This window comes from Anolis sagrei, chromosome 7, assembly GCF_037176765.1.
Source record: "Anolis sagrei isolate rAnoSag1 chromosome 7, rAnoSag1.mat, whole genome shotgun sequence".
NCBI lineage: Eukaryota > Metazoa > Chordata > Lepidosauria > Squamata > Dactyloidae > Anolis > Anolis sagrei.
This window is the reverse complement of record NC_090027.1, coordinates 24785619-24813101: the sequence shown is the minus strand read 5'-3', so window position 1 is coordinate 24813101 and position 27483 is coordinate 24785619. Positions and strand designations below refer to the sequence as shown.

At 44.0% G+C, this 27483-nt stretch overlaps 2 protein-coding genes across 2 annotated transcripts in view; both read left to right on the top strand.

The window, feature by feature from the left end:
• The window catches only part of ADD2 (adducin 2), an 86876-nt gene extending 76720 nt beyond the window's left edge, over positions 1 to 10156 (top strand). Inside the window, exon 15 of the mRNA XM_060786942.2 lies at positions 2829 to 10156. Coding sequence (XP_060642925.2) covers positions 2829 to 3094 — 266 coding nt within the window. The 3' untranslated portion in view covers positions 3095 to 10156. The remainder of the gene's footprint in view (positions 1 to 2828) is intronic.
• A 2922-nt stretch (positions 10157 to 13078) lies between these two features.
• Positions 13079 to 22471, top strand: SNRNP27 (small nuclear ribonucleoprotein U4/U6.U5 subunit 27). Its single transcript, XM_060787154.2, has 6 exons — positions 13079 to 13189; positions 15083 to 15197; positions 16522 to 16634; positions 16830 to 16909; positions 19223 to 19287; positions 20839 to 22471. Exons 1-6 carry the CDS (start codon positions 13153 to 13155, stop codon positions 20891 to 20893), a joined length of 465 nt encoding a protein of 154 aa, XP_060643137.2. The 5' UTR covers positions 13079 to 13152; the 3' UTR covers positions 20894 to 22471.
• The last annotated feature ends 5012 nt before the right edge of the window (positions 22472 to 27483 follow it).

The window sequence follows — 27483 nt, the reverse complement described above, 5'->3', positions numbered from 1 at the left end:
CACCAGGACTCCAAGATCTTTTTCACAAGTATTGCTCTCGAGCCAGGCATTGTCCCCCATTCTGTCTCTTTGCATTTCATTTTTTCTGCCTAAGTGGGGTATCTTGCATTTGTCCCTGTTGAACTTCGTTTTGTTAGTTTTGGCCAATCATCTCTCTAATCTGTCAAGATCGTTTTGAATCCTGCTCCTGTCCTCTGGAGTATTGGCTCTCCCTCCCAATTTGGTGTTGCCTGCAAACTTGATGATCATGCCTTCTAACCTTTCATCTAAGTCAGGGGTCCTCAAACTTTTTAAACAGAGGGCCAGGTCACAGTCCCTCAAACTGTTGGAGGGCCAGATTATAATTTGAAAAAAACATGAATGAATTTCTATACAAATGAATTAATTCCTATGCGTGCTGCACATATCTTATTTGTAGTGCAAAAAAACCTTTAAAATGCAATAATTAAAATGAAGAACAATTTTAACAAATATAAACATTAGGATTTCAATGGGAAGTGTGGGCCTGCTTTTGGCTGATGAGATAGGATTGTTGTTGTTGTTGTTGTTGTTGTTGTTGTTGTGCGCTTTCAAGTTGTTTCAGACTTAGGTTGACCCTGAGCGAGGGCTGGGTAAATGACCTTGGAGGGCTGTATCCGGCCCCTGGGCCATAGTTTGAGGAACCCTGATCTAAGTCATTAATAAAGATGTTGAACAGGACCGGGCCCAAGACAGAACCCTATGGCCCTCCGCTCGTCACTTCTTTCCACGATGAAGAGGAAACATTTGTGATCATCATCATCTTTATTTATAACCCACCTCTCTCCCTGAAGGAATGTAGCCTTTGGTCTTCTTGGACAAAGTCAAGCTTCTGTGGAGCCTTTTGGCCTTCTGGTGCTTGTGGGCACTCCCTCGGGATGCCTACCTGTCTGCTATTGAAAGCCGAGCACAGGATGAAATGGTCCTCAGTGGGCCTTCTCCACCATTCTGGCTATCTCCCCAAGTTATGGCCCACCAAAGCAACTTATACATACTTTGCATCAAGATGGGAAGCTTGGAGCAGTGGTTTTGGAAGCGATGCTTGCAGGAATCCAGTGTTGATTGAGTCCAGTGTGAGAAATGGGATATGTAGTCCCCCAGGGATAGGCGGACGGATTTGCCCCCATGGAAGAAATGCCTTTGGTGCTGTGCCCCTTCCCCCCTCCCCCTCTCTCTCATTGTGTGTGTTTCTGTCCTCCATGTATGTCTTCTTCCCCGCTTCCTCTTTGTGCTCCATTGTGTTTGCCATCTTTGTCTCCCTTTCTCTTTCCATGTGTGGCTCTCATCCAAGGAGTTCCCTCTGATTCTGAATACTTGTCCATGTAGTAAGTATGAAGGGGCAAAGGGGGCATGAATGGGTTTCAAACCCACAATGTGAAAAATGCTGCAGGGAGAGGATTTGTAGGTTGCTGGGGGACTTGGGATAGGCTGCTGGAGAGCCATCAAGGTGTGATATCAAACAAACAAACAAACAGTGTTATCTAACCCAGGGTTTCTCAAACTCTGTTCCTCCAGTTATTATGTATTTCAGCTCTCAGAAATCCCAGTCAACTTACCAGCTATGAGGGATTGTGGGAGCTGAAGGAGAGTTTGAGAAACTCTGATCTAACCACTGAATTTGACTCTACCTTGAGGCTGGTGAGGTCCCACCATGACTTGGGATGAACTGAGCTGACTTTGAGTTTGTTGTTACTCAGATACAGCTTCTGCAGCTTTGACATTTCCTGCAAAAGGGGCATGAAGGGGCCTCAAACCCAAAACGTGCAAATATTAGAAGTAAGCATACTTTCCAATTAAAAGGTCTTCAGGTATTAAAATACCTTAAAGCTGCAGGGAGAGGATTTGTAGGTTGCTGAGGGGCTTGGAATCGGCTACCTGAAGTGACATCCTGCTTGCCGCAGTCTCAGAGCTCATGAAAGAAGCCCCCCATCAAACTATAAATCCCAGGATGCCACCATGGACCAATTCTGTGGATTTCTGTGATGATAACGATTGGGGAGGGGATGCTAATTCCGCTTCTATCTCTTGATGGAAATGCAATGCAGCTCGCACCAATCTAAAACCCACAACATGCAAATAGTAGAATTAAGCGTACAATCCAATTGAAATGGCTCCAGACATTAAAATATTGAAATGCTCCAGGGACGGGATTTGCAGATTGTTGAAGGATTGGGGATCGGCTGCCAGAGAGTTGTCCTTCTTGCAGCAGTCTTAGAGCTGATGAGAGAAACACTTTTTCAAGCTATAAATCCCAGAGCTCTGTAAGATGGGTTTCATACCCCCTTTGCCACCATGGACCAATTCTGTGGAATTATGGGATGATAATGATGATGATGATGACAGTGATGGTGCTGGTGATCCCACTTGAGATGCAATGTGGCTCGCAACAATCCAAAACCCACAATGTGCAAAGATTAGAATTAAGTGCACATTCCAATTGAAATAGTTTCAGGCATGAAAAGACTATAAATCTGCAGGGAGGGGATTTGTAGGTTGCTGAAGGATTGAGGATCAGCTGCCGGAGAGTCATCCTGCTTGCAGCAGCCTCAGGACTCATGAGAGAAGCCTCTTGTCAAACTATAAATCCCAGTATAATTCCCAGCAGGAAGGGGATTTGTAGGTTGCTGAGGGACTGGGGACTGGCTTGCAGCAGCCCCAGGGCTTCCTTCTCAAATTGCGGATCTCGACGGCGAGACCTATGCCCACAATGATGACAATGAGGATGTAATTGGGGAAGGGGCCAAGCAGATGTTTGAAGGTCCGGCCCAGCTGCCCACTTGCTCACTTCTATCTCTATTTCCTGTTGGAAGGCGTGGAGGAGGAGGCCGGGCAGAGGGCTGACCCGGTGGTCAACGGAAAGGAGGAGGACACAACAGCAGAAGATATCCTGAGCAAAGAGCTGAGCCAAATGACCACCAACGCCGACACCACTACCACCACCAACCCGGAGGCACCGAAGGACAAGACCGTGTCCCCCGACGGCTCGCCCTCCAAGTCCCCCTCTAAGAAGAAGAAGAAGTTCCGGGCTCCGTCCTTCCTGAAGAAGAGCAAGAAGAAAGAGAAGGCCGAGTCCTGAGCCTCCACTGCCGCCACCCTCCGAGCCTTCCTGCTTCCCCTCCTCCTCCTCTTTCTCCTCCCCCACCTGCTCTTCTTCCTCTTCCTCCTCCTCCTCCATTTTGCCCTCCGTGACCACTTTTCCCCTTCTGCCACTCTTGTTGTGAAGCTGTTGGGGGAATTTTAGTGGAGGAGAGTCGAGGGGCTGGAGGTGGCTCTGCTGGGCTTTGGAGAAGTTGCTGCAGAGGGAGAGCTTGGCCAGGCCTTTCTACTTCTTCTTCCAATTGCCCAAGGATACAAGAGAGAGGGAGAATGACCTTCCGCCATCAATTTCCCATTGAAGGTGGAGTGTCAGCCTTTTTGGACGTGCCTTTCTCTCTCTACCCATTTTGAACACTTTCTGTGGAACCTTTGGGTCAGTCACTCTTTGGAAATAATGGGACCCAATGCCTCCCCTGTCTTTGGATGCTGCACCAAAAGGACACCTTCGATGGGAATTGCTCTGAACCCGGTGCCATGTTTGCTGCAGGGCAGCTCTATGGAATTTCCTTGGGTGCAAATCCAGCACAAGTGGGGAACTGCGCAGTATTCTGTTCAGGTTGCTCTTCACTGGGGGGAGGGGGGCACTTCCATAATGGGTGGCAAAAGAGGGGAATAAGGTTTAATCTGTGGGGCGTGACCTCCTTGAAGACGCTATTGCCTCCCCTTCCTTCCTTCCCTCCTTCCTTCCTTCCTTCCTTCCTTCCTTCCAACCCAGAGCAAAATTGGGCGTGATCCCCATTGCTCAGGCCCAGCCAGCTATTGATTTATTTAATATTTTTCATGTCAGGAGTGACTTGAGAAACTGCAAGTCGCTTCTGGGGTGAGAGAATTGGCCGTCTGCAAGGATGTTACCCAGGGGATGCTGCTCGGATGTTTTGATGTTTTACCATCCTTCTCTCATGTCCCCACATGAGAAGCTGGAGCTGACAGAGGGAGCTCAACCTGCTCTCCCTGGATTTGAAGCCCTACCAGCACAAGGGTTTAACCCATTGTGTCTACAGGGGCTCATTTTAAAAATGAAAAACATAATACAATTTTGGTGCTGTCACACTCGGCCCTTGGACCTACAATGGGCTTTGGAGAGAGTGGGCTGTGGCCCTTGGGTTCATTGCTCCGTGAAGCCAAGCGGAACAATGCAGACTCCACCATACCCAGGCCACATTTGCGGGCTCCCAAGTGCACTAGATTACAACACAGAGGGGCGGACATTGCTTTCCTACAGTGGCTGTTGTCTACGCCCCATTCATCCATGGTTTGTCTGCAGATATTAAGGTTTCTCTCCAAGGTGCTGAATCCTATCCTCACTATAAGTCACCTTGGAAAGTCTATGACAAAACTCACAGCCTGGAAGCAGTTTGGCACTACTTTAACTACCATGGAATCCTGAGATTTGTAGTTTGTTGCAGCACCAGAGCTCTCCAAAACAGGAGACACAGGAGGGCAAACATAATACAAACTACAAACCCCAGAATGCATATCATCAAACCATGGCAGTCATTGTGGATGTACTAAATTGGGATACATCATGGTTTCCTGGGCATGATAATGACCAGCCTCCACCTTGACTTTGACCAAGGATGATGGGACTCATAATATGGCAGATTTGGCAAGTATAGAGCGGCAGGCCCATCAGTATCCCCTTCCTTGCACGTCTCCGTTTGGTGGTGAAATGCCTTGTGAAGGAACGGCAGAGGAGGCGTCTTCTGTGCCGTGATGGCAAGGCAGGTGGGTGCATGCAGTGGCACACAAAGGCTCTCCTGCGCTGAATTCAAGATGTCACCCTTCACTTCCGTCACATAAGTGCTCCTTGGCGAGTCTGGAACCATGTTTGAATTGCACACACTGCCAACCCTCGGCGGTGCCTTGTTGTCAACAATGCAGCAGGAGGCTTGTGGGGCCATGCCTTGCCTGTCGCAAGATTATGTCACGCTTGCAAAGTGTTTCCATAAGTGGCTGTATAACTTTGGCTGCGACTGTAAATTGCTTCAAAAGAGCTGGTGTTTTGGTGGAGAATGTGCTTCTTGTGCAGGAATGCTTCTCGTATTGCACTGGTCGAAAGAGCCATGGCAGAAGAAAAGCACAGAAAAGACGGAGATTGATTGGCTGCAAAATTCGGGGTGCATCTACACTGGGAAATGGGTACAGGCTGACACCATATGGACTGCCAAGACTTAGGCCCTGTGGGGACACAGGCCAGGGCAGTTTGTGTGGCAGGGGAAAACCTTTCTTTTCTATCCCACCGCTGCCACCAATATATATTATGTGGGGACACAGGCCAAGGCAGTTTGTGTGGCAGGGGGAACCTTTCCTTTCTCTCCCACCGCTGCCACCAAATATTATATAGAGCAACCAGAACTGTTGTGGAAGATTTAAAATGATAGTATGGGTAGCTTAAGTGTGGCTGAGCAATTTATTTAAGTCAGTATGTTTGAGTGAGGCTTATATTTGCTGATGTGAGGCTAGACTTTTAAAATGCTTTGCCTGGGGCACATAAAAGGAGTCAACCATTAGCATAACCTGGATCATTTCTTCAAAATCTTCAGCCGCCTTCATTTTTTTAAAAAAACAGCCAAAGGTCTTTATTGTGATGAACTGAACAAGAAAATGGTTATTCAAGAATTCTCAGGCAATTCAAACCTTGCTGGTTACTCAGTACTTCTTAGACGTTGTTACACTTAGTTTATGTTGTCGCAAGCACTTGAAACAGTTTCCAATATGGCTCCAAAATGGCTTTTCCTTTCACCAGACTGGTTTAAACTTATTTTACTTCAAAGTACGAGGGGAATTTTTTAAGTAAGGTCCATTTGAACATAAGTACACAACGAAAGTTTATTTCAAAAAAGTAAATTTATTTTCAGAAAGTACATACTTAACTCTATTTTTCAACATAGTTGCCAAGTTTGTTCAAACACTTATCATACCTCTGAACCAATTTTAAAATACCCTCTTCATAAAAACTTGCCGCCACCAAAAGCCACCAAATCGTCTGTAATCAAAGAAGGGCGACCGGAGCGGTCCTCATCATGGACGTTGTCACGGCCATCTTTGAATTGTCGTACCCACTTACACACTTTGCTTTCACTCATAACAGTATCACCGTACACTTCACCAATCTGTCGATGAATTTCTGCAGCAGGCAGGTTCCTTGCTGACAAAAACCGTATCACTGAGCGAACCTCACATGCGGAGGGTGAGTTGATAGTCTTAAACATTTTTAAAGCACAGAACAGAACCGTACAAGTTAGCTCCAGAGCCGAAACTGAGCACAGTTGTTCCCGAGGCATGCCAGTACACGACGCACGTGCTCGTTGCGGTATGCGTGCGAACTACTAGTGTCTACAACAAAACGGACCTTACTTAAAAAATACCTCTCGTATATTTTCTCTCCTGACTGATATTCAAAACACTGGCTTGCCTTTTCTTCAGTTATCCCACTGAAGTTACAGCACAATCCTAGGGTTTCTTTCCTCTTTTAGTTAAACATAATAAATAATATTTATTTATTAATTCAAACAGGTTCAATTGGCACTTTAAACAAATCAGGCTGAAGGCTTAGAACCCTTGGCTCGGCTCCCAACTAGCCAGAGCCAACCTTCCACTTTGACTCTCCAGTCAAAAACTGACTCTTTAATGTCTGCTCCACTCTAGTTGGCAGTTAGCTCTGTCCCTTTTGACTCCTGCTTGGAGAAATATGGATATATTTCTAATGAAAACTGTAGCTGCTTGTTGGCAACTTAGCCAAGAAGCAGCTGCAGTTTAAAGTGGCCTGCTTGCACCATATTTCACTTAATCAAACATTAATAAAAATTCCCATTAAAATTAACCAGTTCATTACAGGCCCCTTCTACACTGACACATAAGACAGATTATCAAATCAGATAATCCACATTATCTACTTTGAACTAAATTATATGAGTCTACGCTGCCATATAATCCATTTTAAAGCGAATAATCTGGATTTTATATGGCAGTGTAGAAGGGGCCTTAGTGCTAGGGATCCTGGGAGTTGCAGTTTGGCAAGGTCCCAGCATTCTTTAGCAAAGAAGGTGAAAAACCTCGGGAAAGTATAAATGCCATGGAATCCCGGGAATTGTAGTTTTACAGGGTCTTTAGCTTTCTCTGCGAAACTTCAGCTCCCAGGGATCCTTAGCACTGGGCTGTGGCAGATAAAGTGGTGCCAAATTGTATTTGTTCTGTATAGATAGATTCACCTTGTACTTGTACTTGTTTGCTAGTAGGCATGAAGTCCCACCATCCTGAACAAGTGCAACACTTTGATGCCGCTTCAACTGCCATAGCAGCCTCCACTCAAATCCTGGGATTTGCAGTTTATGCTGGAGCAAAAAGATGGTTTTAGGGAGTCATACGGGGAGAGAAAAGAAGGCCAGATGAAAATCTCAGCAGCAAAAGGCACCTTCTCATTAAATAGGTGGTCAGGTGTCCATCCAGACATACAGGAGACGCTCCACTATAGACTTAATGTAGTTTGATACCCTTTCGACTGTCATGGCACAGTGCTGTGGACTCTTGGGAGTTGTAGTTTGGTGAGGCACCAGCGGTATAAGGCAGGAAAGGATAAAAATCATGTAAAGCTACAACTTCCCATGATTCCATAGCACCGAGCCATGGCAATTAAATGGATGTCAAACTGTGTTCATGCCACAATTGGTGCATCTCTTGTACCTGAAAGGTCATACTGGTGCTTTGATGTGTTAGGATTGTACCAACAAATAGGCAATATGGTTTGGAACTGGAGACCAGAACCCCTTTCTTGGCCATGGAAGCCCATTGGCAAGTCAGACTCTCTCAGCCTCAGAGGGAGGGCCTCCTCTCGCCAAACCTTGCTAAGAAAACCTTGTGTCTTAGTGCCACAAATGCCATAAATGACAGCACAAACAGCACAATCGTAGAAACAATATGATGCCTGGCACTTTTGGGAGCCACCAAAGCAGATGGCAGTTCTAGATTTCTTCTGGTGCTTCCACAAACCTGCTAATTTTGTTAAATAATGTGTCTTAAATGAAGGTCTACTGAAGGAAGAAAGGTTAAGGGTGGCTTCAGGTCACCCTCCCTTCTGCATACATATCTATCCATTCCTTTAAGAGCAATTGTCTTTCCTGGCTAGGGATGTCTGTGTCCACACTGGAGAATGAATGCAGCTGGACCTCACTTTACAGAATCATGAGAGTTGTAGTAGTAGTGGTAGTAATTTTTATTGATTAGCCCTTAGGCCATATCACAATAAGAAACAGAACAACAAGACCTGACAAGACCCAATCACACTCCACGTAGTAAGTTAAAATAAGACACTTATAACAATACAGTAAATAAATATGATAAGACATGATAAAACTGATAAACTGATCAAGCTGAGTATATACATCATATTTCCTTATCACCCCTACAATTTACCCCAATCAGCCCTACATATGTGGTTCTCAGACGTATTGTTTTGCTTAAGTACAGAGCTGTTCTATATGTTATTTTTGGGTCTTGGCCACACATAAAATATGTTCTTCTGATGTGAGATTCCCAATACATTGTTCATTTGATATATGGACCAAGGTGGAAGTCTCTCGCTTTTTGATACAATTTACAATCAAATAATATGTGTGCTATATCCTCAATTTCAGGTGCCCCACAGATACAGAGAGTTGTAGTTTTACACAATCTCTAACTTTTTCTGCCATCTCACAATGCCGAGCCAGTGCAGTTAAAGTGGTGTCAAAACTGCGTTAATTGCACAGTGTAGAAGCACCCTTGGACAGACTACTCCTCAATGGAGGAATAGCCATATTTTCCTTCTTCAGTCTGATATGTTGCATTTCCTCAAGAATCACTTGAGTTAGTGGGGAATGGAGACTTCACCTCACTCTGTAATTTCACAGCACAAAGGGCGTGATTATTCATTTAGAAACAGACATCTGCTTGCTGGAGCCTCCTTCTCAGTAAAACAGAGGCAACTGTGTGATTTGGTCTGATGTAAAACTGTATTTATCACCTGCCAATCACTGCCTTGGGCCGTGGCAGTTAAAGTGGTGTCAAACCACATCCATGCTGCAGTGCACATGCACCCTTCGGCGTGTGAGACTCCCTTTTAGTCCAGACGTCCCAAAGATCTCCTTTTCATTTTGCTTCTCAAAATCTGGAGCCACTCCAATGTGCCAGGCAGGACCGCATTGTAATGCTGAAAGCCCAGCATCTGCCTGACAATCGCTGCTTCCAAGTGGTATTTGATGTCACACCTGCAAACAACACACTCCCACTTTTGTGTGTTTGGACGGATGTTGTGATGTCAACCTTTGAGGTTCTTGTGTAAATAAGACTTACTCTCCTGCAACGTGCACCAGGGCCCCCAAAGGCCTGCTTTTCTTTCTGTCTCTCTTTCTGTGCATTGCCCCCCTTTTCAACAGACCAGAGCACTCTTCCCTGAGTGCATCTACATTGCAGGATTAATGCAGTTTGACTCCACTTGGTCTCCCGTGGCTCAACGTGATAGCATTCTGGCCCTTCTTGGCACCAGGCCTTGCAAAACTAGTTTCCAGGGAGCACCAAAGAAAACACCTTGCTAATCAACTATTCCCCTCGACCCCATCGCTTTGAGCCAAGGCAGTTTATGTGGTGTCAAACTGCATTCATTCCACAGTGTAGATGCACCTTTGGTTGGTGTCCCTTCTTTTCTGTGTTTTCCCCACTCTCCATTTTGGAATTTGTTTCAGTGTGTGAGCGATGTGCTGGCAGCCAAACCCTTGCAAACAGTGCGCTTTGCCATGTGCTCTTGCTGCTGCGTATGCCCAATGCCGCTCGTCTTCCTCTTCTTACTCTGGACCAAATGGCATCCAAGCAGCTCAGCTCCTTTCCAGGCGCTTTCTTTCACAGGATGCAAAGGTCTCCTCTTCTGCCGCCGCTGCTGCTGCTTCGTGTCCAGATCCAAGCCTCTTTTTTGATGAAAAGCTTTTTGTCTCCTTTGAGTGCTCTAAAAATAAAAAACAAAACAAAACACAAAAAGCAGATGCTAATAAACTTTCACCAGAACACTAAACCTGTGTTTGGATATTCTCTCTTTTTAATTCGGGATGTCATCAATTCTTCATTCAGGTTTGCCTGGAAAGGTGACTCTTTGGATATGTAAGGGCTTTCATTTCAGCTGACATGCATAGGATCAGCTTAAGAGGTTTGCAATTTAATGGTGCCTCTGGGAAATCACCCCTTGCAGGGCTGCCATGCTTGGGACAGAGCAGTTAGGTCCAGCTCCAACATTTCAAAAACAAGAGGTGAAACACTATGAAAGCACATACAATGAGATGCACAGAGTTATAATACAGGTTAAAAATCAGCGGATGAAATGCAGATTGGAATCCCGACTGTAATATTATTGGACTTTCAACACTTTACTATTTGCAAATAGTGGTGACAGCCAGCTCACGCTGAATAAGGAACTGCCACCCCTCTATTGGGGTGGACTTTCCATTCACAGCATTTTACAGACATGCATAGAAAACTAACATTGGAATTTTACTGACTCATGCAATCTATTAGACATGTGCAAAATTATTAATTTACTGTATTTGTATACCTCTTTTCTCACCTCAAGGGGGACTCAAAGCAGTTTACACATAAGTAATGGCAAAATTCAATGCCAGTACCATTACAATTATACACTACAATTAGATATAAATCAAGTTAAAAACAGTGTATCCACACGCAATAAAACAATCATTAAAATAATAAAATGTCGAATCGCCATTCCAGTCATTGTCTTTCTGAAATGTTGCATATATTTACTTCTACTTCCCAAAGGTCTGGTCCCAAAACCATGATTTTTTTTTCTAAAAGTCAGGAGGGAGGGAGCAGATCTTACCTCATTTGGAAATGTGTTCCATAGGCGAGGGGCCACAGCTGAGAAGGCCCTGTCTCTCGTCCCCACCAGACGCATCTGTGCTGTTGACGGGAGCGTGAGCAAGGCCTACCCGGATGATTTTAGATTACGAGGTGGGATGTAGGGGCAGATGCGTTCGGACAAGTAAGCTGGGCCAGAACCGTATAGAGCTTTATAGGTCAAAACCAGCACTTTGAATTGGGCTTGGAGATGGACCTGCAGCCAGTGGAGCTGGCATAGCAACAAAAGGCTTCTAGTTTGCATTTATTTATTTATTTATCGTGTCATCAGCAACCATACCATTGTATTGCAATTCTAACAGAGCAAAACAAACACACAGATTAAAAAGAAAAAGAAAAAAACACACACAGATTTTGCAAATTTGGTAGTTGGTTAAATGTCCTTTGACCAGTATCTGGCCACTTGGAGTGCCTCTGGGGTTGCCGCAAGAAGGTCCTCCATTGTGCATGTGGCAGGGCTCAGGGTGCATTGCAGCAGGTGGTCAGTGGTTTGTTCTTCTCCGCACTCGCATGCCGAGGATTCCACCCTGTAGCCCCATTTCTTAAGATTGGCTCTGCATCTCGTGGTGCCAGAGCGCAGTCTGTTCAGTGCCTTCCAAGTCGCCCAGTCTTCTGAGTGCCCAGGAGGGAGTCTCTCATCTGGTATCACCCATGGATTGAGGTGCTGGGTTTGGGCCTGCCACTTTTGGACTCTCGCTTGCTGGGGTGTTCCAGCGAGTGTCTCTGTAGATCTAAGAAAACTATGTCTTGATTTAAGTCGTTGAGGTGCTGGCTGATACCCAAACAGGGGATGAGCTGGAGATGTCTCTGCCTTGGTCCTTTCACTATAGGCTGCTACTTCCCAGCGGATGTCAGGTGGTGCAATACCGGCTAAGCAGTGTAATTTCTCCAGTGGTGTGGGGCGCAGACAACCTGTGATAATGCGGCATGTCTCATTATGAGCCACATTCACTCTTTTAGCGTGGTGAGATGTGTTCCACACTGGGCATGCATACTCAGCAGCAGAGTAGCATAGCGCAAGGGCAGATGTCTTCACTGTGTCTGGTTGTGATCCCCAGGTTGTGCCAGTCATCTTTCGTATGATGTTGTTTCTAGCACCCACTTTTTGCTTGATGTTCAGGCAGTGCTTCTTGTAGGTCAGAGCACGGTCCAGAGTGACTCCCAGGTATTTGGGTATGCTCCAATGCTCCAGTGGAATCCCTTCCCAGGTAATCCTCAGAGCTCGGGATGCTTGTCTGTTCTTAAGGTGAAAGGCGCATGTCTGTGTTTTAGATGGATTAGGGATCAGTTGGTTTTCCCTGTAATAGGTAGTAAGAGCACCTAAGGTAAAGGTAAAGGTAGTCCCCTGACATTAAGTCCAGTCATGTCTGACTCTGGGGTGTGGTGCTCATCTCCATTTCTAAGCCGACGAGCCAGCGTTGTCCGTAGACACCTCCAAGGTCATGTGGCCGGCATGACTGCATGGAGCGCTGTTACCTTCCCGCCGGAGCGGTACCTATTGATCTACTCACATTTGCATGTTTTCGAACTGCTAGGTTGGCAGAAGCTAGGGCTGACAGCGGAAGCTCACGCCGCTTCCCAGAATCGAACCTGCGACCTTTCGATCAACAAGCTCAGCTCGGTGCTTTAACCCACTGCGCCACCGGGGGCTCCAAGAGCACCTAGTTTGCATTAATTAATTAATAAATAATAATAATAATAATAATAATAATAAAACTTTATTTATATCCTGCCACCATCTCCTAAAAGGGACTCAGGGTGGCTTACAAGGCATTCCAAGTGCAGTATATAACACAGTATATAAACAGTACATGAGTATAAAACATATCACATGAAAATTATAAAACAACCACTATCAACACATAAAATAAAATAACACAATTTTAAAATGCAGACACTGGAGCAGTGGACAGGGACGCGTGGGCGGGGCCATCCCTTTAAGCCACGCCCCCTTTCGGCGATTGGCTAGGAGCCCAGCGGAGCCAATGCCAGGAGAGAGAAGCGCGTTCCCGGACGGAGCCGGAAAAGGACGGACAGGAACCGTGGGGGCGTCGGGCGGTGTTTCTAGCCGGAGCGTGAAAGGGGACGGACCGCGTCGCCGGAAATCCACGTCGGAGCGCCGTGAGGAGAGAGGAGGCGATGGGACGAAGCCGTTCGAGGTCCCCGCCCAGGAGAGGTGAGTGCAAAACACGACGAGGGGGAAGAGAATAGTCATAATAGTTCTCCATCCATTCTGGTGGGTTTGTCCCATTCAAAGAGGCACAATGAGGAAAGAGAAGAGGAGTGCTTTTCTCTGGGCCTCTTTGGGTGGGATGCAGGCACTAGAATGGATGCAGAATTATGTATGATTCTGTATTACTAGCCGTCCCCTGCCACGCGTTGCTGTGGCCCACATGGGGGTTCTGTGTTGGAGGTTTGGCCCAATTCTGTCATTGGTGGTGTTCGGAATGCTCTGTGATTGTAGGTGAACTATAAATCCCAGCAACTACAACTCCCAAATGTCAAGATTCTATTTCCCCCAAACTCCACCAGTGTTTACATTTGGGCATATTGAGTATTTATGTAGAGTTTGGTCCAGACCCATCATTGTTTGAGTCCACAGTGATCTCTGGATATAGGTGAACTATAACTCCAAAACCAAAGGACACTGCCCACCAAACCCTTTCAGTATTTTCTGTTGGTTATGGGAGAACTGTGTGCCAAGTTTGGTTCAGTTCCATCGTTGGTGGGGTTCAGAATGCTTTTTGATTGTAGGCGAACTATAAATCCCAGCAACTACAACTCCCAAATGACAACATCAATTATTTTTGAGTGAAGGACATACATTGGGTTATTAGATGTCTTGTGTCCAAATTTGGTGTCAATTCGTCTAGTGGTTTCAGAGTTCTGTTAATCCCACGAACAAACATTACATTTTTATTTCATATCATCAATCAATCCATCAAAAATAGTTTATTGTATGGGCCCAAGGCCATGACAAAAAGCACCATACACGCACAATAGTACCCTCAGAGTACAGGCACCAAGAATGCTAAACAGAACCATGATTTGCTCCCACAACAAAAACAATGGAAGTTAATAATAGTTAAAATACATTTTAGGAGAGGATCCAGTTAACCCTTAGAATCTCCTTGGCAGTTGATAGCAATTTTATCTAACTCTGTCTTTCTGATCTTTTTTGCAGAGTGAGCAAAAAGGGCTACTTTGTAAGTTACAAAGTCATTTGTATCGCTCAGCAGAAACCGCACTGTTTTTGCAATAGAGTTTCCTTCATCTTGTGTCAACAAGGGTTTTAGGTGTCTTTCCCTTGGGTCACTATACAATGGGAAGACTAACAGATAATGCACAATGTATTCTACCTGATACTGACTACAAATACATAGCCTGTTTTCCCAGGGAACATTTTGGTAGCGACCATCTAACACTGCAGTTGGCATCACTTGAAATCGCAGCTCGGTGAAGGCAGTTCTCAAGGAAGGAGGCTTGAGCTTGATCAGATATCTGGCTCTCAAATGTTCAGTTTTCAAAAAGGGGAACCATGGGGAAACATTTGAGTTCCTGATTGTTTGCAGGGTCCTTCTTGAGTCAATCCAAAATAGCCAGTCTCTTAGTTGTCTCTTAGTCATGTCCAGGGCAGAATTCAATTCAGGAAGATTGTAGTTGAATAAGAGGTCCTCCAGGCCGGATCTCATTTTTATTTATATAGATTATTCTGGACGCAAACCATGGAGAGTTTTACATATCAAAACCAACACTTTATAGACACACCTCCTCCCACAGATTAGGGAGGAGAAGGCCATCCTGGAGGGAACCTGGACCTAGACCATGCACTCTGACAGTACTCTAGCTGCTGTGGCCCAGTGCTCAGGGATCCTGCCAGTTGTAGTTTGGCAACGAAGGTAAAGGCCTTCCAAAACAACTAGTCCAGTGAGCCTATAGCACCCAGCCATGGAAGTTACAGCAGTGGCTTCCATCTGGACCTAAGCCGTATAATGCTTTTAGGTCACAACATATTGTATGAAGTGCATAGTGGCCATTCCATCTATCTACATTGTTTCTTTGTGTCCAGAGCGCCGGCGGTCCAGGTCTGCTTCCCGGGAGAGGAGGCGTCGGGAGCGGTCCCGGTCCCGAGAGAGAGACCGGAGGAGGAGCCGGTCCCGCTCCCCCCACAGGAGGCGGTCCAGGTGAGTCTGTGCTTCCTGCTTCACCTGTTCTGTGAGCAGGAATCGTTTCGGCAGCGTGAGGACCGACCTTGGCTGTTGCCTTTAGCAGTGTTTGGAGGGAAAGACTGGCTGAATGTGAGGCTTAGAATCCTAGAGATTGAAGGGACCCCCAAGGGCCATCCAGTCCCACCCTCTTCTTTCTGTCAGGTAGGAAGACACCCTACAGTCCCTCCTAATTCATGCCCGTCCACCCATAGATATGATTGATTGGTTGATTGATTGATTGACATTTATTATTCTGATAATAATAATAATAATAATAATAATAAACTTTATTTAATACCCCACCACCATCTCCCCAATGGGGACTCGGGGTGGCTTACATGAGGCCAAGCCCAGCAGCATATTACAATAAAATAAAACCAAAACCCTAATTCATTATATTTTTCTGTTTTTATTTTATTCATTTTTCTAATTATTTCTTTTATTTCTTTTGTCTGTAATGATTTAACTCCATTCCATTTGTTACTTATTGCTTATTGCTCTAATCATAAACTCTTTATCTTCTACCATTAAATTATATATTTTGCCACTATTCCTTTACTTGTTTTTTCTCTTGCATTTAGCCATTTATCTACCTTTAGTTCTTCAGTGGGCTGTGCACCCTCTTTTTTTACTTTTTCCCAAATCCCTCTTAATTTTAACCAATTTTCTCCCCCCTCCCCCTTTCCAAAAGCTCTGGTCAATTAATTATCTCTCCATCTTGTTTCCACATATCTTTTACCCTCTTTAATCCCTTTTCTTCTAAGTTAGCAAATCCAAAATATTTTGTGGGATGCTCTTGGTCTTGATAAAAGTAAATAAAGGCAAAGTCCACTTGTTTTCCCATCCCTGCTTAACTATCAAATGAAAAGACAGCAACTGGCCTCAGTAGTTAAATTGTTTATCTCCCTTCTCATGGTATTTCTAGCCATTTTGATTTCCTGCAACAAATCTGTTGTGCTATTTGACAATGAGAATGGATGTATATTCATAGGCCCATAATCATACCGAAAGGTAGTTTCTGGCCCATTGTAGCACCACATGTGAATAAGAAAAGGAAAGGTACAACTGTTGCACAGAAAAGTAACATTTCTGGAAATTTTGAAAACATTTCTTTTTGGAATATTTTAATGCAATATTAGCAACCTTTACAATTGATTTTCTGTTTCTTTTTCATTCCCCCTTTTGATTTGGCCTGTGTATAGCCAGTATCCCACACCTCTTGTATTTGATGAGCTAGCAAGCACACTTCATAATTCCATTTGTCATTGAAAGTGAAGCCTGCGCTATTCTAACATTCTAGATCACCGCGACGACATAGATCCAGCTCTTCCTCTCCGGTCCGACCGAAAGAAAGGCGAGACGATGAAAAGAAAGAGGGCAAAGAGGCCAAAGGGAAAGAGCGCCAGATCACAGGTAGCACAACAGAGGTTTATAGAGTCACAACTGAATGCATGGAACTATAAACCGTCCTCCAGCTGCTCCAAAAAGACAGAAAACGGCCCAAGATACTGATTTCCCAACTGTAGTGAGGTTCACCTGGTTCAATTTTTCTCTCTTTCTCTCTCTCTCTCTGATTGTTTCCCTGTCATTTCTTGGGTTCTTTTCCAGAGGAAGATCTAGAGGGCAAGACCGAGGAAGAAATTGAGATGATGAAAATGATGGGATTTTCCACATTTGACACCACAAAAGTAAGTCACTTATTTTGCTGGGAGCTTGCGGATCAGCGGTGAGTCACTTACCGTATATACTTGAGCATAAGTTGACCTGAATATAAGCCGAGGTACCTAATTTTACCACAAAAAATTGGGAAAAGCTATTGACTCTAGTATAAGCTGAGGGTGGGAAATGCAGCAGCTACTGGTAAATTTCAAAACAAAAATAGATACCAATAAAATTACATTAATTGAGGCATTAGTAGGATAAATGTTTTCAAATATTTACATAAAACTGTAATTTAAGATAAAACTGTCCAACTCTGATTAAACCATTATTTTAACCTTCTTCAGTGTAAATGTGCTTACGTATCCTTTCAATAATAATAAAGAGAGCAAAATAATAAATGTGATAAAAAATAATTGAGTAAAATAATGTAAATATAATAATAATAATAATAATAATAAATAGAATAAAATAATAAAAGTAATCATAACAGTAATATATAGAGTAAAATAATAAATGTAATAAAATAATAATAGAGTAAAATAATGTAAAAGTAATAATAGAGTAAGATAATAAATGTAATAAAAATAATACTAATAGTAGAGTAAAATAACAAATAACCTTGACTCGAGTATAAGCCGAAGGGAGCTTTTTCAGCCTAAAAAAGGGACTGAAAAACTAGGCTTATACTTGAGTATATACAGTATTTTGCTGAGAACATGTGGATCGCCTGTATCTGGTGAAATTGGGAGGGGGGGGGGAATGTTTTAGTTTGTGGGGTTTTCAAATGGTTTTCTAAAAGAGTGCTTTAATTGGTTATGCATCCCTTTGGGAAGCTGAGAGGCAGCGAATAAATGCTGTTGGATGTGAATAATTGGCCAGCAGCATCTAAGCAGGGCAGATCATGTTACTGCAAGAATTGGCAGAACATGCGCAGTGCATTCACTTAGTTCCCCTTTTTTCAAAATAATAATAATAATACCCTTTATTTATATTCTGCTCCATTTCCCCAAGGAGACTCAGAGCAGACTACAGTAAATATTCAATGCCTTTTATACAGTATCAACAATGACATACAACACAAACAGAGGCAAAGGTTTCTTTTCCATCTCCAGCGTCTTGATTTTTGATTTTGTCATTTGGGAGTTGTAGTTTCTGGGATTTATAGTTCACCTACAATCAAAGAGCATTCTGAACTCCACCAATTATGGCATTGAACCAGACGTGGCTCACAGGACTCCCATGACCAACAGAAAACACTAGAAGGCTTTGCTGGGCATTGACCTTGAGTTTGGGAGTTATAGTTCACCTACATCCAGAGAGCACTGTGGACTCAAACAATGATGGATCTGGACCAAACGTGGCACAAATGTTTCATATGCCCAAATATGAACACAGATGGAGTTTGGGGAAAACAGAATCTTGACATTTGGGATTTGTAGTTACTGGGATTTATAGTTCACCTACAATCAAAGAGCATCCTGAATCCCACAAATGACAGAATTGGGGCAAACTTTCCACACAGAACTCCCATGACCAACAGAAAATACTTAAGACCATCCAGTCCAACTCTCTTCACCAGGGCAAGAAAATGTAATCAGAGCCCTCTTGACAAAGAGCCAGCCAGCCATAGATATGGAGAGACAGACAGACAGACAGACAGATAGATAGATATGATTCACACACAGAGATATAGTAGCATAGATTTGAAAGAGACCCCTAAAAAGGACAATGATATGTTGCATGTTCCAGAGTCGGCAAACCAGACACTCTCCACATCAACACTGGCAAAGAAACAACATAAATACTGTTTACCCACAAGCATAAAGAAATTACATATATTAGAAACAAACGCTTTCTCGTTACTTTATTTTCTAGATCACCAGACTGGGCCACAGCAACACATGGCAGGGGACGGCTAGTTAATAATAATAATTGTATTTCTTACCTGCTTCTCCTTGTGGCATGTCACAGCTCAATCAAAACACACAAACATTACAAAAGTTCTATAAGCACACATATTAAAACATAATTCTATAAAAGATACATATTAAAACGTATTTCTATAAAATACATATTAATTACACAGGACAGAGATTAAAACATTGGTTGCCCTCAGCCAGAACAGGGTTGGGGTTAGACTGAGTTTAAGGGAAGGTTTTGGGAGAAGGCATTTAGGGCCACTTCTCCTTGAGTCAGTATCAATGTGAAGGCACGGAATAACATCAACAGCAGCACTTCCTTCTATGGACAGAACCCATATATAATTAATATTCCAGACCTTGTCCTTCTGAAATCTCCCCTTACTGGAAAGTGACTGCTGACTTCTCCTTGGTTTCCAGGGCAAGAAAGTGGATGGCTCTGTGAATGCCTACGCTATCAATGTCTCGCAGAAGAGGAAGTACAGGTTGGTGTTGTTTCCCTTTGGACAGATCAGACCTTAGCAGCCCTTCTTCAGATCCCCCCACTTTAAAAATAATAACAAAACCTCTTTCCTTCCTCCTTGTTTCCCAAGTGGCTCTCCATAAATATTCTACTTAACTTGCTCTGAAAATATTATTTATTTACAGTATTTGTATACCGCTTTTCTCACCCCGAGGGGGACTCAAAGCGGTTTACACATAAGTAATGACAAAAATTCAATGCCAGTACAAACAATTACAATTATACACTACAATTAGACATAAATTAAATTAAAGAATACATTCATGAGCAATAAAACAGTCTTGTCCGTCGAATCGCCGTTCCAGTCATTGTCTTTCTGAAATGCTGCATACATTTACTTCTACTGCCCAAAGGCCTGGTCCCAAAACCATGATTTTAATTTTTTCTAAAAGCGAGGAGGGAGGGAGCGGATCTTACCTCATTTGGGAGTGTGTTTCATAGGTGGGGGGATGAGCTGGAGATGTCACTGCCTTGGTTCTTTCACTATTGGCTGCTACTTCCCAGCGGATGTCAGGTGGTGCAATACCGGCTAGACAGTGTAATTTCTCCAGTGGTGTAGGGCGCAGACACCCCGTGATAATGCGGCATGTCTCATTAAGAGCCACAGCCACTGTTTTAGCATAGTGAGATGTGTTCCACACTGGGCATGCATACTCAGCAGCAGAGTAGCATAGCGCAAGGGCAGATGTCTTCACTGTGTCTGGTTGTGATCCCCAGGTTGTGCCAGTCAGCTTTCGTATGATATTGTTTCTTGCGCCCACTTTTTGCTTGATATTCAGGCAGTGCTTCTTGTAGATCAGAGAACGGTCCAGGGTGACTCCCAGGTATTTGAGTGTGCTGCAATGCTCCAGTGGGATTCCTTCCTTCCCAGGTAATCCTCAGAGCTCGGGATGCTTGTCTGTTCTTGAGGTGAAAAGCGCATGTCTGTGTTTTAGATGGATTAGGGTGAAAAGCGCATGTCTGTGTTTTAGATGGATTAGGGATCAACTGGTTTTCTCAGTAGTAGGTGGTAAGAGCACCAAGAGCTTCAGAGAGCTTCTGTTCAACCATCTCAAAGCTCCCTGCTTGAGCAGTAATGGCGCGATCATCAGCAATTCTTAATGTAAGATCTAGAAGAGAAGACAGGAATGACGTGGGACAATATAAGGAGACAGCAGACAGGGCGACCAGTCTAGACATCAGATGACAAGAGTATGCTCTGTTTTGTTATAGAGGATATATGGCATTTTCAATACTTTAGACAGGACGTATAACAGTAATCAAGATGGAAAAAATAGATGTAAGAATTATTTCAAACACATGCTTCTCTCCCCTGCACCAACCCCCATCCTCTCCTTCGGTAATATAATAGGCATGGTTAAATATGTAATTTGCAAACGAGAACACCACCACCCTCACCCTCTTTTTTGGTTTTCTTTCTGTGTGGATAAAATGGAAGATGTTCAATAAAAAATATGAAAAAATAGAAAAAGAAGGGGTCCCTGGGTGTAATTTGTGTCTCATTTTGTTGCAGGCAATACATGAACCGAAAGGGAGGCTTCAACCGGCCGCTGGATTTCATTGCCTGAGACCTGCCTTCGGAAGGAGAGTCCGCCTCCAGCCCCTTAATGGTCTTGGGAGCCGCAGCACCTGCAGCCGGCACGTCTTCCTTCACAAAGCGGGACTCATGCTACCGGAGAGAGACATTGTCCTGCGGAGGGAGCCGGTAGTGTGTGTCGTCTTTCTTGTTTTCACTGAACGTCCCTTTTGCGTTGCTGTTTTTAAATATTGTTGCTTAAATTAAAGAAGGAAAGCTTGGGTCCAGTAGAAGTGCAGAACAGTTGTCTTTAAAGTTAGGATGCCAGATTCATCTTCGTTTCCTGAACCATGTTGATGGATATGGAACTGCTTTGGGGGGCAGGGTGCCTCCTCTACCTTTAATCCACCCATTTTCCTTTCACTCTCCATGGAGGACTGTTGACACGGTTTGTTTATCATGATTACTATTTCTTTCATGTGCAGGGTATCCCTGCCTTCCTCCCAAAGGGGACCTCTTTCTTCCTCCTCCGGTCACTGTCTTCCTTCTGTCCCAGATCAATGTAGGAATGCATCCATATAATGCTAGGTTGTCGTCCTCTTTATTGGTTTGCATGCCATCCTGGTAATTGGTTTGTGGGACACATAGACATTTTCTTTCATGCATTCGAAGAGTATAACTTTGCAGGATTTGGGATATATCCCTTTTTCCCCCTAGAAAAAAAAGTCATCGCTTTCATTGTGAGCCATTGCAGTAGTGTAACAGGACCATCAATATAAATAAAAATGCAATGTTTGTTTGTGATATTAACAGAACTCAAAAACCACTGGACGAATTGACACCAATTTTGGACACAAGACACCTAACAACCCAATGTATGTCCTTCACTCAAAAAAATGATTTTGTCATTTGGGAGTTGTAGTTGCTGGGAATTATAGTTCACCTAGAATCAAAGAACATTCTGAATCCCACCAACGATGGCATTGAACCAAACTTAGCACACAGTTCTCCCATGACCAACAGAAAATACTGGAAGGGTTTGGGTGGGCAGTGTCCTTTGGTTTTGGAGTTGTAGTTCACCTACATCCAGAGATCAATGTGGACTCAGACAATGATAGATCTGGACCAAACTCTACACGCATACTCAATATGCCCAAATGTGAACACTGATGGAGTTTGGGGGAAATAGAATCTTGACATTTGGGAGTTGTTGGGATTTATAGTTCACCTAGTCACAGAGCATTCTGAACCCCACCAACGATAGAATTGGGCCAAACCTCCCACACAGAACCCCCATGTGGGCCACAGCAACGCGTGGCAGGGGACGGCTAGTAGTGAATAAAGGTATTGATTATAAGAGCAGAGAGGTGACGCTGCTGGGTCTGGCCAAGGCCTCTCTGCTTCTGGGGTGAAAATCATGCAGACATATAGCTGTTGTTGGACTCGGAGACCCAGCAGCCCTCGCCATTGGAGGCCATGGGGAGGAATGCTAGGCGGTGTGATTTGTGACATCTTGGGTTCCCAACGGCAGAAGAGCCCAGGATCTTGTTTCCAGCTGCTGCCAGCCAGATGTGCCTTGAAAGGCTGACAAGGCCATTCGCTGTTGGCAGGAATTAGAAGGATTTGTCACTGCAATAGAATTATAATCGATCAGATGAACCAGCTGTAAACAGAGAACCCTCACTGCTTTGTGTGTTCACCTGGGAGAATTGATATAATGTGATAAAAAGCAATCCTGTTGTGCAAAGCAAGCAATTGGCTCAGCGCAGGCCTGGGAAAACTTTGGCCCTCCAAGTGTTTGAACTTCCACAATTGCTAACTGCCAGTATATATAAGCTTTGGGTGGCACAGGGAAGAGTTAACGCCCCTGTGTTGTTTCCTTTGCTCTCCATGTCCCTCTTCAGGAGATTTCCCCTCCTTTTCTGTCCCTGTGAGAGCCGGATTTTGGGAAATGTGGCCATTGTGTAAACAAGAACTAGAGAGAAAACTTCCATGGAGACCCCTCCCCCCCCCCCCCCCCCACATTGTAACAAAATTTGAAAAATGTTCTGTCCTGGTTTGAAAGTGTTATTCCCTATTTAATTGTGTGGTCCTTACTCCAGAAACTTGTGGTTGCCACAAACCAGGTTGAATTGGTGAGGCTCTATGATAAGATATTCATTGAAAAACTAGAGCAAGATGTGCTGCTGCTGCCGGATGTCCCTCCCGCAGAAACAAAGTGTTTGCAGTTTACACCTTTCCCATGTTTTTATGATAGAACCAATTAGAAAGTGACATTCATAACACAGGAACAAACATGATGTTACATAGTATAATAACTCTTCCAGGAGTGGATTTTTCTTCCTTCCAAGGGGGAGATTCCTCTCACTTCCTGTTGTCTTGTTTGGAAGTTGGATATTTGTAACTTGGGAATGGCCAGCATTAATAATAATAATAATAATAGTAATAATAATAATAATAAACATAAGATTCCTCTCACTTCCTGTTGTCTCAACCCTGTTCTTCACTAGCAAGTTGTTTGTAAGTTGGATGTTTATAACTTGAGGACAGCTCTGTTTATACAGGGTGAGGCAGCATAACTTCGCTTTTTAAAATGCGCGCCATTCAGTCGGTTGAAGACGTAGCGGAGCGCTAGTGGTCTTGTTCGAAAGGCAGGAGTATAAAGTTTTGTCCTGACACAGTTCAGTCGCTATCATGCGTTGGAACAGTGAGGAGCGTGCTTTTGCCATTAAGGCCTACTTTTCGAGCGGATTTGGAGTGGCCGGCCCGCTCTCCAGATTTGGCCCCTTGTGATTTTTTTCTATGGGGTATTTTGAAATCCCGTGTTTATGTGAACCGTCCAAGGACCCTACAAGATTTGAAGACCAACATCCAGGAAGAAATTGCCAACATAACGCCTGCTATGCTGGCAAGAGTCATAACAAACGGCAGAAATCAGTTTACTCAGTGTATGGAGAATGGGAGACGTCACCTACCTAATTTGATCTTCAAAACTACATAAAACAACACTTTTATAATGCGCCTACATTAAAAAAAATTTAAAATTCTGATTCATACAATGGGTTTTATTAAGTTTTGAAAAAAGGAAGTTATGCTGCCTCACCCTGTATAAAATAATAATTGTTCGTTCGTTCGTTTCCGACTCTTCATGACTTCGTGGACCATAAGAATAATATAATAACGCTAACTCAGGGATGGCCTGTGTGCATGTATTAATACTAATGATATAATAAAATACAAATACTAATTATAATATAAGATTCCCCTCTCTTCCTGTTGTCTCAACCCTGTTCTTCACTGGTGAGTCCTTTGCAAGTTGGATATTTTACCTTGGGATGGCCTGCATTGTGTCCTTCCGCCTCTAATTTGAGGGAGGCGTGATCCAGATTAAACTCGCCAGCTTGGTTTCCTGTGACCTAGAATAGCAATGGGAGATATGCCTCCCACTCACCAGGAGATGGAGGGAGAAAGAGTGAGAGAGTCCTGAAACCAATCCGGAGCCAAGCTGGTGGAGCCTCCAAAGAGCACAAAACCCTGTAGAAGGGGTTTCAGGGTGTTCCTGTTTCCTGGCGTTTGCTTATTGAGAAGCGGTTTGAAAACTTATTAAAAGAAAGGTGGGCCCAAACTCGCCAAGGGCTTTCTGGATGCCATCACTGCTTTATTTATGTTTTGATGTATAATGCCACAAAATTCTCAAGTTGTGAGAGACCCGGCCACCTCCCACTCGAGGCCAGCCCCCTTATGAGGTGGTTCCTTTGTAATGGCCAGTATGGCCTAATACAGGAGAGGCCAAGCAGAAAGGGGGCGCACGATCCCAAGGGAGTGCCCGCCTGCCAGCCTGTGTTCCTTCACTGCAGCCAATCTTTGTGGGCTGCTTAATGTTGGCCCAGTTCACCTGTCCGAACGTATTCTCTCCTATGAACCATCAAGATTGTTAAGATCTTCTGGTGAGGCCCTGCTCTCGGTCCCGACATCTTCGCAGGCGCATCTGGTGGGGACGAGAGACAGGGCCTTTTCTGTGGTGGCCCCTCGGCTATGGAATTCCCTCCCAAATGAAATTAGATCTGCCCCCTCCCTCCTAACCTTTAGGAAGATAGTGAAAACCTGGCTGTGCAACAAAGCTTTTGCGGAATGATGTCTGAAACCGGCAATCGACTAACGGTACTGATCACAATATATGGACTGGACATACGGACTGAGTTGGACACGATTTTATCCTGGCAAACGGATTTTATGTAATTTTATGTAATGTAATTGGTAACTTAATGTTGTGTATTATGTTTTAGATTTTCAGTGTTAACATTGAATCTTTGCTGTTAGCCGGCCTGAGTCACTCTGCAGAGGTAGAGAAGATCGGGGTATTAAAGTTTTAAATAAATAATGTATATATATAAAATTGCTCTGTGCATAATGAGTACCTTAAAAACAAAAGAACCAATGAATGAAATCACACCAAATTTGGCAACAAAACGTCTCACAACACAAGGAGTGACCATCACTCAAAAAATTATGATTTTGTCATTTGGGAGTTGTTGTTGCTGGGATTTATAGTTCACCTACAATCAAAGAGCATTTTGAACTCCATCAACAATGGAATTGAACCAAACTTGACACACAGAACTCCCATGACCAACAGAAAATACTGGAAGGGTTTGGTGGGCATTAATCTTGAGTTTGGGAGTTGTAGTTCACCTACATCCAGAGAGCACTGTGAACTCAAACAATGATGGATCTGGACCAAACTTGACACAAGCACTCAATACGCCCAAATATGAACACAGATGGAGTTTGGAGGAAATAGACCTTGACATTTGGGAGTTGTAGTCACTAGGATTAACAGTTCACATACAATCAAAGAGCATTCATCTCCTTCTATGAACCGGCATGAACTCTTAAGATCTTCCGGGGAGACGCTCCTCTCGGTCCCACTACTGTCTGAAGCGCGGTTGGTGGGGAAGAGAGAGAGGGCCTTCTCAGTGGTGCCACCCCATCTCTGGAACTCCCTTCCAAGGGAAATAAGACAGGCCCCAAAAGTTCTGATGTGAGAGGTGGCATGTAAAGGATTATAGGGTAAGTGCAGTGTGCAGCAATCTCAATTCTAATAAAGTGCTTCTGGACTTGTTATTGGAGTTTTTCTATTCTGGAAAGGCACATCGGAACAGCCAGGTCTTCAAGTTCTTTCTAAAGACTGCCAATGTAGGGGCCTGTCTAAGATCTTTTGGGGTGGTGTTCCAGAGTCGGGGGGCCACCACAGGAAAGGCCCTGTCTCGCGTGCCCACCAATCACGAGCAGGGCCTCTCTGGATGAACGAAGTGAACGCGTGGGTTCATAAACGGAGATGTGGTCACACAGGTAGGATGGTCCCAAACTGTTCAGGGCTTTGTAGGTAAGCACTTGCACCTTAAATTGGGCTCGGAAAATAAACGGCAGCCAGTGGAGCTCCTTAAACAGGAGGGTTGACCTCTCTCTTAATGCAGCTGACACTCAGCCAGCTGCGCCACAATCCCAGTGCGCATTTTGTTTTTTTAATCTTATAGTTTTATGCATATTTTGTTTTTTTAATCTTATAGTTATGTTGTTTTTACTTTATTTGTTCTGCGATTTTTATCTGGGAACCACTCGGGGAGATAGAGCGGTATATAAATAAAGTTTTATTATTATTATTCTGAACCCCACGAACGACAGAATCGGGGCAAACTTCCCATACAGAACCTCCATGACCAACAGAAAATACTGAAGGCCATTCAATCCAACTCCCTTCATCAGGGCAAGAAAATGTAATCAAAGCCCTCCTGCCATAGATATAGATAGATATGATTCACACACAGAGAGAGATAGTATCCTAGATTTGAAAGGGATTCCTAAAGAAGGACAATGATACGTTGCATGTTCCATAGTAGGCAAACCAGACAGTCTCCACATCAACACTGACAAACAGCAAGAAATACTGTTTACCCACAAGCATAGAGACATTACATATATTAGAAACCAACACTTTCTCATTACTATATTTTCCAGATCAACAGACTGGGCCACAGCAACGCGTGGCAGGGGACGGCTAGTAAATAATAATTATTATTATTATTATTGTCGAAGGCTTTCATGGCCGGAATCCATGGGTTGTTGTAGGTTTTTCTGGGCTATATGGCCATGTTCTGGAGGCAATTTTTCTCCTGACGTTTCGCCTGCATCTATGGCAAGCATCCTCAGAGGTAATGAGGTCTGTTGGAACTAGGAAAAATGGGTTTATATATCTGTGGAATGACCAGGGTGAGACAAAGGACTTGTTTGCTGGGGCTAGCTGTGAATGTTTCAACTGATCACCTTGATTTGTATTCAATGGCTTGGAAGCGCCTGGGGGGAATCTTTTGTTGAGAGTGATTTCATGTGCCTGTTTGTTTCCCCTCTGTTGTTTTGCTGCTGTAATTTTTGAGTTTTTTAATACTGGATACATTCACAGCTAGCCCCAGCAAACAAAAGTCCTTTGTCTCACCCTAGTCATTCCACAGATATATAAACCCATTTTTCCTAGTTCCAACAGACCTCACTACCTCTGAGGATGCTTGCCATAGATGCAGGCGAAACGTCAAGAGAAAATGCCTCTAGAACATGGCCATATAGCCTGGAAAAACCTACAACAAC

Coding starts and splice junctions, on each gene's coding strand:
- SNRNP27 (XM_060787154.2), top strand. CDS start 13,153: ATGGGACGAAGCCGTTCGAGGTCCCCGCCCAGGAGAG. Junction 15,198..16,521: donor CCCCACAGGAGGCGGTCCAG/GTGAGTCTGTGC, acceptor CTAACATTCTAG/ATCACCGCGACGACATAGAT. Junction 16,910..19,222: donor CCACATTTGACACCACAAAA/GTAAGTCACTTA, acceptor CTTGGTTTCCAG/GGCAAGAAAGTGGATGGCTC.